We start from the raw sequence: 17,556 nt of genomic DNA on the forward strand, positions 1-17,556 counted from the left end.
ATCTGATTCATGGGAATTTCTTCATTAGCATTCACAAACTTTCTGAAATGTGTACAAGGCACGAGGTAAAAATCTTTGGTCTGTAAAGAAAGTCTTCAAAAAAAAAAAAAAAAAAACAATAAGAAATATAGATTTAAAAAGATACACACTGGCAGTGACGCATCATGCGATTTATAAGGGTGTCAAACTGCCCTTGGGGCATTCTAAAATGCTAGACAATAATGTTGGTTGAAAGACCTCTTTGAATTATTTCCGATTTTTTTAATACTGTAATCTGATCATTACAATAGTAAACAGACGGCACTGAAAGTGTTCATCTGTTCATAATTTTTATTTTTGCAATCAAACCTGCAGCCATCATGTTATTACACTGTCAGAGCTGACAAAGTGTTTAGGAGATTACGAATCACATTGATTGGTCCCCAACGATCACTGAGGACCCCAGCTGCTGGTGACAAATGTCATTGAGAGCCACCAGCTGCACTGTCAGCTTGTGGCTCTCAAAAGGATGTCATAAAACATATCGCCAGCATGGAGCATAATGCTGGGAGAGGTTTATATATAAAGTGTGGGTGGAAAGGGGTTAGACACTACTGCAGCTCAATGAATCAGTGCCAGTGCGAAAAAAATGAAATGTTTCATGCCATTCTGTAAACAGGCCTACATGTGGCCCCCATTACAGCACCCTGATAAAATATAGTAACTGGCCTCACTTTTCTCCTTGATTAGGAGGGTACATCTTGAATAGTACTGTCACCTGAATAATGTCCAGGAACCACATGCCACCACCAAGGTGTTTGACCTGAAACACCTCAATAATATCCCTAGTTCCTAGTGAATTCTCAATTTTTTATAATATAAAGTCGGAACACAATCATGACTCCCATCATTTAGTTCAGGTGACAGTAATAACATGTAACAGTCTTGAGATATGCTATGCTACATAATTTTGCGTTTCCTGAGAATGGCCACTAAAGGGCAGGACACAGGTTTTCAGTACAAGTCTGGATTGTTACTGCTTAGCAGGGCCGGGTAGGCTGTTCCAATGTATCGGCCATGGCGGTTGACAACAATCTGCAGCTCGTACTCCTCCACCCGAACGATCTCTTTAGTGACCTTCTCCTGAGACATCAGGAACACAATGGTGTAGACAGCGAATTCAAATTCAGGACTGACTCCAATGAAGCTGCTGCCCACCGGTTTTACCATGTCTTTCCAGCTGAACTGCAGGTTCAACACTTGGTCGTCTTCATCAGGCTAATAGAAGAAAGACAAGAAAAAGGACCCAACAATGAGTAAAGAGGACCCTGACATAACCCTCTTATCCATTTTAAAGTGTTACTAAACCCACAACAGTAAAATCAGTCTGTATATGCAGTAAAGCCTGCTTGTTATACTCAGTGGAACCTAAGGGGTTAATCCTCCGCATTGTAAAAAGGCTGTTTGCTTCTGTCTTCTCTGATCCTCCCCTTCTTCCACAGTCCCCAATCCATCTCCTGATAGTACAGAGCGTTGGGGGCACTCTGCACATGCTCGGTTTAGTGTGTATTGCTAGAGAGGTTTTTTCTTCTCTTAGGGAGGTTGCATGGGATCAGCACAGGGCCAATCAGCACTGTAGCACCGAGTGGGCCCCCCAAAAAGCCCCGGGTCTTGTATTTCTTATTTAGAATTATTAGACCCAAGTCCCAAGGCCTGGGGTTGGCTGGAAACTCAGGGCTACATACCTCAGAACTGTGTAGACATCTTTCCAGCACATCCAGTAATTGGTGGGCAAGTCGGGGCGTACGGCCGCAATGAGAGCGAGTGGAACTGCCAAATCGAAGCTCTGATGTCGGGGATGGGCAGGACAATATGCGGGGCTCCGCTCCCTTTGTCAGACATGCATAGACAAACAGCGGGTGTTTTTATACATTGCTGGCAGAGAGGAAGGTGGCGGGACCAATTGTAAATAATGTAAATACTGTATGTGCACATACCGCTGTACAGAATTCAGGTTTATTATAATTCAGACTTATTAAACATTGCTACGGGTACACATGCAGTAGTTACAATTGGTCCCGTCCCCCTGCCACCTTCCTCCCTGGTCAGCAATGTATACATGCCGGTTGTTTGTCTATGCACAGAAGAAAGAGGTGGAGCCCTGCATATCGGCCCCGTCCAAACCCAAATTCAGAGCCTCAATTTTGACAGCTCCAATCACTCTCGTTGTGGCCATACGCCCCCCCCCCCCCCCGGCTTGCCCATCAATCTGTGCTGGATAGAGGTTTACACTGCTGCATTTCCTGCTATAGGCTGCACTCATTTGTGATCTGATGCCTGCATTCTTGCCTGGGCTCCTGTATGCTGCTAATCAAGATTTTAAGATAAGTGTGCCATGTTTAATTGGTGTCTTTTCAGTTTAATTCCTGAATTTTGCACTCTGTACGTAATGTATTCCTGAACCTTGCACTCTGTACGTAACGCACTCCTGAACCTTGAAATCCGTACAACGCATTCCTGAACCTTGCACCCTGTACGTAACGCACTCCTGAACCTTGCACCTGTACACAACGCACTCCTGAACCTTGCACCCTGTACATAACGCACTCCTGAACCTTGCACCCTGTACATAACGCACTCCTGAACCTTGCACCCTGTACATAATGCACTATTGAATCCTTGCACGCTCAGCATAGCGCACTCTTCCGCAGTTTGTGCAAACCCATTTGTAATGAAAGCTTTTCCTTGTTTTTTTTTTTTAATTCTTGTACTGAGGTTGTGTCCTTGAGACGCCAGCTTGTGGCACAGCAATCAAAGTTTTTTTTTAAGTGCAAGGCAGCGTGTTTTTTTTTTGTTCTTTTTAACCATGCCCCATCAGCCCCTCCCACTCTTAAGCATTTAGCCACACCCATTTTGCTGTGTAATGTAAAGGGGTCCAGAGGGGTGTGGGCGGGGGGGGGGGGTTCACTGTTTATTGTAAATGGGTCCAGGGGTGTCGCCCCATCAGAATGCTATAATTGGTGTTAAACTCACCTTTAATCCAGCACCGGGCAAAGCTCCTCCGCTCTGATCTTCACGCCCCCTTCTGATGGCAGAAGGGGGCATTGCGGGATCAAAATTTATCTTCAGGCTGAAGCCCCTGGTCTTTTACCCACCTGGCAACACCCCTCACAGGGGTCATGCAGCATCATAGGACAGTTATAGGATAATTAATACTCCTCCTACAAGCTTTAACCATTGCTCGTCCGGACACTGATAGCAGCCACAAGACTGCTATATACTGCTAATGAGAAAAGGTATTTAGCAGTTTATATTTACTAACGTTATTGCATTTCCATGTTCTGTGTACTGTGGGAGACCAGATATTAAATGCAGGGTCCTGGGTTTAGTAACACTTTAAGACCAGACCTTTTCTGGCACCTTTTGTTTATATAAAATATAAATATAAAAGATGATGTTACACCGAGTAAGTAGATACCAAACCTGTCATGCTTTAAAACTGCAAGGCAAAAAAAAACTACACATAATTTGACTTTTTGGCAATGCTTTAAAAGACTTCACAGGTTACCACTTTAGATTTACACAGGAGGTCTGGTGCTAGAATTACTGCCCTGATGTTTGCAGTGATACGTGTATAGGAAGATTGCTGTTTGCGTGCATGCCGGACCAACATATGCGTTCGCCTTTCTGCGCAAGCATGGGGGAGCTTTAATTTTTTTTTTTTTTAATGCATTTGATCACACTAAGATTGGTGTAAGTAAATGCTTTTCCTTATTTAAAAATTGCACTGTTTACATCCAGGCAAACCTGAAGTGCGGTATGCTCATTGCTTCCGGTTTTCTAAATCATAGAGGCGGTCAAAGCCATTCTGGTCTCTTATTACCTTTAAAATCAGCCGGGGGAAGTGCTGGCTGGTCGCTCGGGGCACCCTGTGGGATGGGAGAGCTCAAGAAAGTCATGGAAGGCGGTGGGAGGGGGCATCACCCCTCCCACTGCTTGTAAAAGCAATCCAGTGGCTAATTAGGCGCTTGGATTGCTTTTACAAGAAAGCCGACCGTCGGCTCCAAAAAAAAACGATACCGGGCTAATGCCTGAAGCTGCAGTTATCCTGGTATAACCACTTAAAATCCTGGAGCTTACGTGGTTGTTCAGGTCACAGGGAGCTTGCCACTGGACAGCGTAAGCCTGTTTGGCTCCTTTACTTTCTTCAGCAGCTTTCTTTAGATACTGCTTCATCTTTTCTGTTTAGGAGTTAGGTGTCAAGCATGAACAGCAGTTTGGTATATTAGGATATATTACAGGTCTACAGAGCAGTAAAGTGGCTTAGTGTTTAGGAATTTAGCCTTGCAGTGCTGATGTCATAGCTTTAAATCCTACCAGTTACAATAGCCTGCATTCTAATATCTTCCTCCCTCCCTGCTTATAATATTTTTCAAAAGTTCAGAGATTTGTGGTGCCTCCCTAGCCTAGGGAAAGATTGCTGATCTCACACATCCAACGACCAGCAGTTCTTTGATGGAGCTGGGCTGTCTTCACCTTTTAGCATTATCACAATGCTTAGCTTAGCCATCAACATTGAGAAGGTAAATCCAGTGTATGTCCAGGGATTACCCAAAAACTTACCCCTAAACCTGCCTCAATCATGTCCCAGCATTATTTTTTTCTACATTGATCTTGTACCTCCTTTAACCTTTAGTAAAAAACGGAATTTTTGTAAAATCTTACCTGTAAAATTCCTTTCTCTGAGTCCTCCGACAGTCGCCGCCTCTTCATATTCGTCACATATGGGGGTATTAGACTTTGCTCCGAAGGAGTAGCTAGGCAACAGAATATGTTAACATTAAAGCTTTTAACATATCCCACCCTCAAGGGGTGGTCCCCTCAGTCAATACCCTCCTACTTCCTGCAACCATATCTCAGTTTTAGTGGAATAGCAGTAGAGTATACAACCAAACCCCAAAAGAGGGGCGGGGGCGGCGACTGTCGGAGGACTCAGAGAAAGGAATTTTACAGGTAAGATTTTACAAAAATTCCGTTTTCTCTTACGTCCTCCGACAGTCGCCGCCTCTTCATATTCGTCACATATGGGGACGTCCCAAAGCAGTGCAAACATGAGGGGTGGGAAACGCATCCGCGCCGAAAAGGCAACGCAGTCTCCGCATCAAAGAAAGGAACCTTACCAAAGGAAGGAAACCAGCTGGGCAACAGGAAAAACAAGTGTTCAACAGGAGCAACAACCCAGGAAAAGACAAATAACCAGGGGATAAAAAACTTATCCCAACAGCCAGTGGTCCCCACAAGGGACCCTAGGGCAACGCCGCACTAAGAACCTTGCGGCCAAAGGAAGCATCCGCAGATGCCTGAACATCTACTTTGTAGAATTTCGTGAAAGTGTGCACGGTCGACCAAGTCGCCGCCTTACACACCTGGGCTACAGAAGCCCCATGACGACAGGCCCAAGACGTACTCAGAGATCTAGTAGAGTGCGCCTTCACAGGCACAGGGGGAGCCTTCCCCTGCAAAGCATAGGCCTGTTCAATGGTCTGCCTGATCCATTTTGCGATGGTAGAGGCCGACGCTGCCATGCCCTTCCGAGGACCCTCTGGAAGAACAAACAAGGAATCCGTCTTTCGAAAAGACTCAGTCGATTTAAGGTAAACCCTTATCGCCCGAACAACATCCAGAGAATGTAATCTCACCTCCTTTGGATGTATAGGCTTCGCGCACAGCGAAGGCAAGACAATATCCTCATTAAGATGGAATTCCGAAACTCGTTTCGGAAGAAAAGAAGGATTAGGTCGCAAGACCACCTTATCCAAATGAACAACCAGATACGGAGACTTGCAGGACAAAGCTGCCAGCTCCGACACTCTGCGAGCCGAAGTGATCGCCACCAAAAAGGCGACCTTTTTGGACAACATAGACAACGAGATCTCCCTGATCTGTTCAAAAGGAGCACGTTGCAACACAGACAGAACGAGATTCAAGTCCCAAGGGGGCAAAGGATCCCTCCTAGGAGGAACCAGATGCCGCACACCCTGAACAAAAGTGCCAACCAAGGAGTTGGAAGCCACGGGACGTTGAAACAGAACGGCCAGCGCAGACACCTGACCCTTTATCGTAGCCAGCGCCAAACGCTGATCGACACCCGTTTGAAGGAAGGACAGCACTCGGGAAACCGAGTACGTGCGGGGTGAAAACCCCCTGGACTCACACCAGGCAAAATAAGCCTTCCAAGTACGGTAATAAACCTTCCCCGAGGAAGACTTCCTCGCGTTGATCAAAGTATGAACGACCTCTGGGGAGAGACCCTTCTCCTTCAGGACCTCGGTCTCAACAGCCAGGCCGTCAAAGCCAGTGACTGTAAAGCAGGATGGTATATCGGTCCTTGAGACAGGAGATCGTCTCGAAGAGGCAGACGCCACGGGGCGTCGACCGCCAGATTCACGAGGTCTGCGTACCAGGACCGGCGAGGCCAGTCCGGTGCCACAAGAATCACCGTGCTGCGTTCCGAGTGTAACCTGCGAAGGAACCTGGACAGCAACTGAATCGGTGGAAACGCGTACATCAGCCTGTACTGATGCCACGGGGCCACTAACGCGTCCGACGCGTCTGCCCGAGGGTCGCGCGTCCTTGCCACGAACCTTCTCACCTTGTTTTTGAGACGAGACGCGAACAGGTCCACATCTGGAAGACCCCACTTCGCGCACAACATCTGGAAGACAGCCGGGTGGAGAGACCATTCCCCCTGATCCAGGGTCTGGCGACTCAGATAGTCCGCCTGCCAGTTCTCCACCCCCGGAATGTGAACCGCCGTTATCGCCGGGACATGAGTCTCGGCCCAAGACAGAATGTCGGCCACTTCTCGAGCCGCTCGGGCACTCCTGGTGCCCCCTTGGTGGTTGATGTAGGCCACCGCCGTGGCATTGTCCGTCTGCACCCGAACCGGGCAGCCCTGCAGCCGGTCCGTCCAGCGATGAAGACAGAGATTTATCGCACGCAATTCCAGAATGTTGATCGGAAGGGAAGACTCCCCCTCCGACCAAGTTCCCTGGGCGGACAGAACGCCCAGAACACCACCCCAGCCCGACAGGCTGGCATCCGTGGTGATCACCGTCCACGAGATAGGACGAAACGACTTGCCCCCGGACACCATCGGGGACTGGAGCCACCACAGAAGGTCTCGTCTGGTGCGATGACTCAACGAGATTTGAAGATCCAGAGATTGAGGTCGCCCGTCCCACATGGACAGGATCTCCGCTTGGAGACCCCGCGTGTGAAACTGGGCGAAGGGAATTGCCCCGAAGGCCGAGACCATCAATCCCAGACATCTCATGCATGTCCGCAGAGACGAGTGCGGAACGTCCCTGAGGGACCTGACTTCCTCCTGAAGAGTTCTGAGATTGTCTTCCGGCAGGAAGACCTTCGCCTGCACCGAGTCCAGAATCATTCCCAGGTAGGGAAGACGAACCGACGGACTCAGTGTCGACTTTGGAAAATTTATCGTCCAACCAAACTCCTGCAGAGTTTGCATCGTGACAGACAGGTCCTTCTCCAGACCCTGGCTGGTCGCAGACCGAACCAGAATGTCGTCCAGATACCCCAGGACAGAAATGCCCTGGGCCCTCAATAATGCCAGAACCGGTGCAAGCACCTTGGTGAAGACCCGCGGAGCCGAGGCGAGACCAAAAGGCAACGCCACGAACTGGTAGTGATCCTCCGCAATGGCAAATCGAAGGAACCTCTGGTGACCCTCGAAAATGGGGATGTGAAGATACGCATCCTTCAAATCGATGGAGGCCATGAATTCCCCCGGAACCAGGGCAGCCACCACCGACCGCAGGGATTCCATGCGGAACTTGCGAACCCGCACAGAGCGGTTCAGAGCCTTCAAGTCCAGAATTGGACGAACCTTGCCCTCCTTTCTGGGCACGGTGAACAGATTGGAATAAAACCCCCGAAATCTGTCCCGATGAGGCACCGGAACTACCACTCCCTGAGCCCTCAGGTCCCGCACCGCCAGGTGCAGGTCCCGTAAACGCTCTGGAGACAGTTGAAGATTTGAGGGAAAAAATCTGCTCTCCGGCCGAGAGAGAAACTCGATCTTGTAACCAGATCGAACGATCTCCTGAACCCATCTGTCCCGCACGCGGGCCAACCAGGGCTGAAGAAAACCGAGCAAGCGTCCCCCCACCCCAAAACTGGGTGAGGGCGCCCCTTCAGGCCGCACTGTTATGGGCTGCGGATCCGGATTTGATCCACCATATCCAGGGTCGCCGGCGAGGCCGAATCGGCCACTAGGACGCGCCTAAGCATCTGCGTCCAACTTGCGACCGCCTGGGCTGCCATGAGAGAGGCAAACAGAGCCTTAAGCATAGAACCCGTAACAGAATAAGTATGACGGGCAAGAGACTCCAATCTCCTATCCGTGGCATCACGGAACACAGGGGAATCCTCTGCAGGAATCTCAGTGGATTTGTTTAAAACCGCAATTGCGTGATCCACTGGGGGTGGCACACACCACCTTTCATCAGTGGAAGGCGAGAAAGGATAACGCAGCTTGAACCTACTTGGTACAGCAAAAGGTTTGCGCAGATTGCGCCATTGTTCCTTAACAGCGCGCTGAAAATCATCATTGCAGGGAAAAACCTGCGGCGTCCTGCGTTTTCTCTGCGTCCCATAAGCCGCCAAGGCAGCGGGGGGACACACTTCATCCTGCAAACGCAGCGTTTGTTTTATGGAAGCAATCAATTCATCCATGATTGCAAGCTCTTCAGGCGAGCCAGGGGGAGAATTATCAACCCCTTCAACTTCAGCCTCCACCTCGGACCCCACTAGATCCAGGGAGGAGCGGGACCCCGATAAGGAGGCCCCCGCCATAACAACCCCATCACCTTCACCCTCAGAATCAGAGGAAAGAGCAACTCTGGGTCTTTTAGTAGATTGAGCAGCCACCAGCATCTGCACCTGAGCAGCAAGGCCAGCCACAATAGTGGCTAAATCCCCCCCTGGGGGGGAAACAGCGGTCCCCTGGCTTTCCACCAAGGCGGTAGGAAATTTGCCCTCCTGAGAATCCATTGCCCCTACAACAAATGCCGGATAATAAAGGATTAACTGCCCCTTTAACACGCGCGGCGAGCGCAGCCCACCGCACCACACACAAGCACAATGAGACCCCCACAGGGACAATAAAACTGACACAGGCAATGGATAGGAAGGATATAACCTGAGGAGACCCTCGCCGCTGCTGCTGCCTCGATTGGTGTTCCTGGAGAAGAGGAAGTGATGCTGCCAGGGCGCTCTATGAAAGCCTATGGGAGGCTACAAGAAAATGGCCGCCATGCATGTAGAACATGCGGCCGGAGCGAGTGTAGGCAAAATGGCGCCGTTTGGCGCCGAAACCGCCGCTCCACAGTACAGTAATGCACACATGTCTGTATATAAAAAAACATGTCAGATCACCGCAGCGATCGCTGTATAATGCCCAAACATGCCACAAAACATGCCCCACAGCACACAGCTTCTCACACTGACAAGGCTGACACACACAGTGTCACACAGCTCCCCCCCCCCCCCCCTGCAGCCCACAGCATGCAGCCGAGAGATAGGGAGACAAACAGTGTGAATAGAGGCAGGTTACACAGTCCCAGACTGACACCCCCCCAGACAGACAGGTCCCCACATAAATACACTTACCTCACAGTGGCGTGGGGGACCCGCACAGGCGAACAAGCCGCTGCACATGAGGCAGGGAGAGTCGCATACAAGACGCACAGAATGGGGGTTAAGAAACCGCACAGCGTCCAGTGAGGTAGCCACCTCACCAATCATCCCTGCACCGAACAGGGATGGGTCGTTCACTGTGCCAGGAGCGTTACCTGGCTGAACGCTCGATGGCAGGCTGGGAAGCCACTGACCCACGACCTGCGACCAGGGGGATCAGCCCGAGACCCAGCCCGCATGATCCTCTTCATCCGAAGAACTAACTAATGCTGACAAAAAGAACAGCTAAGTAAAAGGTAGAGAGAAAACTCAAACAAAAAATCAAAAAAGAAGAAAGAGTCTGGGGCACAAAGCCCCAGCACAGAGAGAGCCAGCCACTCCTGACAAGCTAGACATTAAAACTGAGATATGGTTGCAGGAAGTAGGAGGGTATTGACTGAGGGGACCACCCCTTGAGGGTGGGATATGTTAAAAGCTTTAATGTTAACATATTCTGTTGCCTAGCTACTCCTTCGGAGCAAAGTCTAATACCCCCATATGTGACGAATATGAAGAGGCGGCGACTGTCGGAGGACGTAAGAGAAATAATCTTTTATTTCTCCCCATGTCCTTGCAGGGACAGTTGCGGTTAGTTCAGTTTCAATTGACGTATGCTTGCCTCCAGAACTACATTTCTCAAGAGCTCCCAGAAGCCCTTTCCCTACATACAGTGTGTGGACAGGCTCTTAGGAGTGAAGTATTGCTTTACTGGGAAAGGAATCAATGTATGCATGTGTGGTTGTACACAAAAGGGCAAGGAAAGGTGGAGAACATTGCATGGGATTTTACAGCAGCTTAAGTGTTGTCAGCTGACTACAGGAAGTAAGAAGCTCACTGGATTTTTGGCAGATCACCAGCTATTTTCCTGTACTGTAGTTTTTTAAAGGGAGAAAATATGGGAAAATCTGTGTCTATTACAGAGATGCACTGCATATTTATTTTGATTTTGCTCAAATACAAACATTACCACCTAATCCCATTAGAATAGAATTTGTTCATACTGGTTCAGCTTTTGGCACACATACCATAAAAATCTGCTCCCTTTTTTTTTTTATATTCTTACCCGGTTTTTGTGCTGTCGGGCCACAAAACCCTTGTAGTCTATGTTGTTTCTCTTCTCTTGCAGGTAGAACTGAACCCAGTTGTGAAGGCCCATGATTTCCTGACCTCGCTTCGACTCGCCCACAAACACGTGTTCAAACCCGCAAGAGTCGTTTCTGCAGTAAACATAGAAAAAGCAATAATGTTTGAAATTCATGTTTGAAATTCCTGGTAAAAAAAAAAAAAGTGAATTTATAGGCTATTTTCTCATAGCAATGTATACATACATACATTCTTAAAGGTAATAAAAAACGTAATGATATAAACTTTACATTTTTACATGTATGTTCTTTTAGATTTTTGTTACTGCGTTAAATCTACAGGTTTATAAATTAACCACAACGGCTGTGCTCTAAGGCTCTTTCTTTCAATGCAAGTTTACGAGTCAGCGGAGTCACTGAATACAATGCGCTCCCTTTGCAGTTTATAACTAATCTCTACAGAGGTAATGTGACCGCAACAAGAGCTCCCTCTAGTGACTTAATTTCATATCTCCATTTACAATACAGTATCAAAAATGTGGTAAAGAGTTTTCTGAAAATGTGAGTAATATAGAGAAGCCTTTTTTAACCAGGGTGCCTTCACAAAATGCCTAAAAATTGCCAAAAATTTTATACAAGTCAGCGTGTGAATGAAGGCTGCCTTTTAAGTTACACTAATCACAGGTTTTCATTGTGTACCATTACAACCTTATAGCTGCCAGAATCCGAACGACCAATGACATAATCAGGATTATTGTAGCATAGTATCATTGTTTGACCCTTCCCTGCCCCTCTCCATCAGCATTGGGGTCACATTAGCTGTTAGCAGCATTAGAGTGATGGGAGAAAAACTGAGGGAGAAGAGAAACATTGGAGTACTAGTCAGTGCCAGTTTGTAAAAGTGTATTTGCTTTAGAAGAATAAATCACCTCTAATGTTGGGTGTCCTACTTGGACTTGAGGATGTTGCTGCCTTATGTAAAACTGTTTGAAAAGCTTTTACATTTTAGAATAGGGTGCCTTGAAACTGTCTAATTTTTTAAGGGTGCCTCGGGAGTGACCATCCTTTTTAAAGGGTGCCTTGACTGACAAAAGATTGAAAAACACTGATATAGAGCACTGCAACAATAAGCCTGAATGTGTGCTCCCTCAAAATACACCGGGGGGGAATTTAGTAAAATCGTTGACACAGAATCTCATGCAACTGGTTTTATTGTCAAAGCGTAATTGAACAAGCTGAAGTTAGAAGCCGATTGGTTACTATGCACAGCTGCACCAGGTTCTGTGTGCTCCAGTTTTAGTAATTCTCCCCCACTGTGACACTTTGATTATATACCTGTGTTGTTTATTATCGTAAACCTGTGCTGAGGATACAATTGCAATATTGTATGTAAATGTAAACTGTATTGGTTGCATTTTAACAGAACGCAATTCTCCGATACTAATATAATTTAGTATACCGATTGTGAGTTTTGGGAAGTCCACATAGTCAATAGTGATAATATTGCAGAGTTATATACATTGTTCAGTATTGTGTATAGCATGCGGTAAATTGTGGCTCACCTTCTCCCCGGCTCCCGGCTGTACAGCTGAAACCAAATGTTGTACAGCTGAGATCTGAACTCTTTTTGGCTTGGTTTTGCCAAATTCTTCTTAACCAGATATTCATGAGTAAGCTGAAAGGCCAAGAAAACAAGTTGGAGTCACCTCTGCCATAGAAGAAGGCTGCACTAACAAAGAAAGGTGCGCCTTGCTCGTTTACCTTCATCACCTTCGTTTCCAAAATGGCGTCCAGAAAACTATTTATTTCTGCCACTTCTTCTGCTGTGACCACTTCTGCCACCCCGGTGGACATCTCGTAATTGTCCAAAAGAGAGATGAACGCTGAAGGTGAAAGTAAAAAGGGAAGATTTTAGACCATAATTATCATTTGTTTATCTCAGATAGACAATCAGGGTTCAGGTTGAAGTGGAAGTAAACCCTCCTATCGGTTTTAGCCAGGGCAGCTGCCATCTTGGCCTCTGTTTGATCTCTAAGGGCTCTTCACACGGGCCTCCCGTATGTCCGTATATCACCCCATCCGTTTGCGGGAGATATACGGACATAATGCATGTCAATGGGATTGCGGATGTCAGCGGATGACCATCCGCTGACATCCGATTTGCGTCCTTTCAGTTCTGTTCCGTTTTTTGGAACAGAACAGAACCCTATTTTTCTTCCATTAAAAAAACGGAACGGATGCAAAATCGGATGTCAGCGGTGTCATCCGCTGACATCCGCAATCCCCATAGACATACATTATGTCCGTATATAATCCGCAAACGGATGGGATGATATGCGGACATACGGAGCGGATGACACAAGTGTCACCCGTGTCTGTGAAAAAAAAAAAAGTGCCGCAGCGGAAGAAGAAATCGGAGCGGCCGTGTGAAAGAGCCCAAACTGTCATGATGCTGCACATGTTATCAGTTATGACAGCAGCCATTGAATGGTTTGACAGTTTCTTTGAGAACACAATCAATGTATATTTCCGGCACTTGCTGGAAATGTAAGGTTTTTTTAAAATTGTTAAAACGATGGGTTTACTTAGGCTTTACAGGGAGTGCAGAATTATTAGGCAAATTAGTATTTCTCTTACGTCCTCCGACAGTCGCCGCCATCTTCATATTCGTCACAATGGGGTATTAGACTTTGCTCCGTAGGAGTAGCTAGGCAACAGAATATGTTAATATTAAAGCTTTTAACATATCCCACCCCCAGGGGGTGGTCCCCTCAGTCAATACCCTCCTACTTCCTGCATCCATACCTCAGTTTTAATGTCTAGCTTGTCAGGAGTAGCTGGATGTCTCTACGCTGGGGCATTTTGTCTCAGCCTTTCTCTTCTTTTTTGATTTTATTTGAGTTTTACTTAGCTGTTACTTTTGTCAGCATTAGTTAGGTCTTCTGATGAAGAGGATCATGCGGGCTGGGTCTCGGGCTGATCCCCCTGGTCGCAGGTTGTGGGTCAGTGGCTTCCCAGCCTGCCATCGAGCGTTCAGTCAGGTACTTCTCCTGGCATTCTGAATGACCCATCCCTGTTCGGTGCAGGGATGCTATGGTGAGGTGGCTACCTCACTGGACGCTGTGCGGTTTCTCAACCCCAGTTCTTCTGCGTCCTGGATGCGACTCTCCCTGTCACATGTGCAGTGGCTTGTTCGCCTGTGCGGGTTCCCCACGCCATTTAGGAGGTAAGTGTATCTGTGTGGGGACCTGTCTGTTTGGGGGGTGTCAGTCTGGGACTGTGTAACCCTGCCTCTGGTCACACTGTTGGACTCCCTGTCTGCTGGCTGCATTCTGTGGGCTGCAAGGAGGGGGGCTATGCTGCACTGTTCTGTGTCAGTTTTATGTGCTGTGTCTTAATGTGTGACAGGCTGTGTGCTGAGGGGCATGATTGTATCGTGTTATGCACATTGCGGCGACCGCTGCGGCGGTCCGCCATTATTTTTATTTGCTGCATGCGTTTTTGGCGGTTTCGCTGTGGTGGAGGAGCGGCGTTTCGGCGCCAAATGCCGCCATTTTGGCGGCGCTCGCTCCGGCCGCATGGTAGCACTGCAGGCGGCCATTTTCTTGTAGCCTTCCATAGGCTTTCATAGAGCGCCCTGCGTGACATCACTTCCTTTTCCCTGGGCGCACCGATCGAGGCAGCAGCAGCGGCGGTCTCTCCAGGTTTTTACCTCCCCATCCCTGTATCCTTGCCTGAGTTGTACTTTTTCCCTGTGGGGGTCGGCTTGTGCTGGTGTGTGTGTGCGGTGGGCTGCGCTCGCCGCGCTTTTTAAAGGGGCAGTTAACCCTTTATTCTTCCACATACTTTGGGGCATGGATTCTCAGGAAAGCAAATTTCCTACCACATTGGTGGGAGGCCAGGGGACTGCTGTTTCCCCCGCGGGGGGGGGGGGGATTTGGCTACAGTTGTGGCTAACCTTGCTGCTCAGGTGCAAATGCTTGTGGCTGCTCAATCCACTAAACGGCCCAGAGTTTCAATTTCCTCTGATTCAGAGGGTGATGGTGATGGGGCTGCTATGGCTGGGGTCTCCTTATCAGGGTCCCGTTCCTCCCTGGATCTTGTGGGGTCCGAGGTGGCGGCTGAGGTTGAAGGGGTTGATAATTCTCCCCCTGGCTCGTCTGAAGAGCTTGCACTCATGGATGAATTGATTGCTTCTATCAAACAAACACTGCGATTACAGGATGAACCATGTCCTCCTGCTGCCCTGGCAGCTTATGGGACGCAGAAAAGACGCAAGACATCGCAGGTCTTTCCCTGCACTGATGATTTTCAGCGCGCTGTTAAGGAACAATGGCGCAATTTACGCAAGCCTTTTGCTGTGCCAAGTAGGTTCAAGCTGCGTTATCCTTTCACGCCCACTACTGATGAGCGTTGGTGTGTACCGCCCCCGGTGGATCACGCGATAGCGGTTTTGAATAAGTCCACTGCGATTCCTGCAGAGGATGCCCCGGTGTTCCGGGATGCCACAGACAGGAGGCTGGAGTCTCTTGCCCGTCATACTTATTCTATTACGGGTTCTATGCTAAAAGCTCTATTTGCTTCACTTATGGCAGCCCAGGCTGTCGCGAGTTGGACGCAGGTGCTTAGACGCGTCCTGGTGGCTGATTCTGCCTCACCGGCGACATTGGATATGGTGGATCAAATCCATCAGGTTGTCATGTATTTGTGTGATGCGGACTTGGATATAGTACCGTTGGCTGCACGTGTACACAGTGTGGCGGTATTGTCTCGCCACCTGGTTTGGTTGAAGTGTTGGTCTGTGGACCAATCTTCGCGCAAGACCTTAGCCAATCTGCTCTATGATGGATCTCGCCTTTTTGGCGACTCCTTGGATACACTGATAAAAAGGGGATCACGGGTGGTAAGAGCACGCTCTTGCCCCAATCCCACAAGGCTAAGGCGGCTCCTGGTAAGAAGCATGCTTCCTTTCGGCCCTCTCAGGGGTCCTTTTGTGCCTTTCGGTCGCACTATAAGGGCAAGCCATTTAAGGGTCAAGGCTCCCAAAAGAAGCCGTGGTCAGGTAAGCAGAAGTCCGGCCAGTCCGGACCCGCTGCCCATAACAATGCGGCCTGAAGGGGCGCCCTCACCCAGTTCTGGGGTGAGGGGACGCTTGCTCGGTTTTCTTCAACCCTGGCTGGCCCGTGTTCCACTTAGATAGGATGCCCTATCGGGAGAAACGCGTCAGGGAGGAGGCGCCGCGTCATCACATCTAGACCAGGCAGCGGTCCGCACTGCAGGCGGACCCCGCCATACAGCTCCTCCGTGAGGGAACTCGCTATTATTGTCTTCACAACTGTAAGTGCAACCATTTGTTTTAATAAAAATCTACTGTTGGTAATGCACTATTGCGGTCCCCTCTGTTGTGTCCCCTATTATTGAGGTCGACCAGACTAAGGAGTTACAGCAGCCAATCAGAGTCTAGCCACCTTTGGCAGGATCTTCTTTCGTCAGGCTTTCTGACTGGGTCTGTTCCTCTTGGACACAAGCAACTACATCAGCCATCCTAGAGTCCAGTAACCCCCGGCAGGACCACTCATCACCATAGAACCAGGCTTCTTGTTTGGCTTTTGTCCGGTAAGAGTCTAGGGAGCACGAGTGTGTCAGAGTGCCTTCTGTATTTCTGGGAACTTTTCTACCTGGCTGCATGACCTTTGGAGCGGTCATATTCATATATGCCCTTAACGTTTAACTTCTGGTAAGAGGCCAAGCTGGTGGTGGGACTTTGCACCTTCCAATCATAGCTCACCTTTCCCCAAGCTGGAAGTTTTTGTCACCATTTTTTGCACTTTAATTATGGACTTATAATATGGACGTTTATTGCACATTGGTGTATCACTAGTCACCTTCTGGACATTTTTTGTTTTACACGATTTGCATACGTTTTCATTTTTTTTGCATTATTATTGCATTTTTGGTTTATTTGTTTACATCATTTTGTATGTTGCACATAGGCACTAGGGCAGCGCACCTGATTTCTTTACCTATTTTACAACATACACTCTAAGGTAGCAGCACACCCTATATTGAATCAGCGCACTTTCCTACCCACCACGGGTTCAGGAAATCGTTCGGTCTGGCTACAAGATCGAGTTTCTCTCTCGGCCGGAGAGCAGATTTTTTCCTTCAAATCTTCAACTGTCTCCGGAGCGTTTGCGGGATCTGCACCTAGCGGTGCGGGACCTGTGGGCTCAGGGAGTGGTGGTTCCGGTGCCTCATCGGGACAGATTTCGGGGGTTCTATTCCAATCTGTTCACCGTGCCCAGGAAGGAGGGCAAGGTACGTCCAATTCTGGACTTGAAGGCTCTGAACCGCTTTGTGCGGGTTCGCAAGTTCCGCATGGAATCCGGGGGAATTCATGGCCTCCATCGATTTGAAGGATGCGTACCTTCACATCCCGATTTTCGAGGGTCACCAGAGGTACCTTCGATTCGCCATTGCGGAGGATCACTACCAATTCGTGGCGTTACCTTTTGGTCTCGCTTCGGCTCCACGGGTTTTCACCAAGGTGCTTGCACCCGTTCTGGCTTTGTTGAGAGCCCAGGGCATCTCTGTCCTGGGGTATCTGGACGACATTCTGGTTCGGTCTGGTGGAGGCCCTGTCCGTCACGATGCAGACTCTGCAGGAGTTTGGTTGGACGATAAATTTTCCAAAGTCAACGCTGTGTCCGTCGATTCGTCTTCCCTACCTGGG

General features: G+C 48.6%; 1 protein-coding gene across 1 annotated transcript in view; it reads right to left on the bottom strand.

Annotated features, from left to right (window-relative positions):
* Window positions 1–843: 843 nt before the first annotated feature.
* LOC309554430 (poly(U)-specific endoribonuclease-A-like) overlaps window positions 844–17,556 on the bottom strand; it is a 42,554-nt gene continuing 25,841 nt past the window's right edge. Inside the window, exons 4-7 of the mRNA XM_082256151.1 lie at window positions 12,585–12,706; window positions 12,386–12,498; window positions 10,805–10,958; window positions 844–1,257 (exon numbers count right to left, since the gene is read on the bottom strand). Coding sequence (XP_082112277.1) covers window positions 994–1,257; window positions 10,805–10,958; window positions 12,386–12,498; window positions 12,585–12,706 — 653 coding nt within the window. The 3' untranslated portion in view covers window positions 844–993. The remainder of the gene's footprint in view (window positions 1,258–10,804; window positions 10,959–12,385; window positions 12,499–12,584; window positions 12,707–17,556) is intronic.

The sequence above is a fragment of the Pelophylax lessonae genome, assembly GCF_965119305.1.
Source record: "Pelophylax lessonae genome assembly, chromosome: 4".
Lineage (NCBI taxonomy): Eukaryota > Metazoa > Chordata > Amphibia > Anura > Ranidae > Pelophylax > Pelophylax lessonae.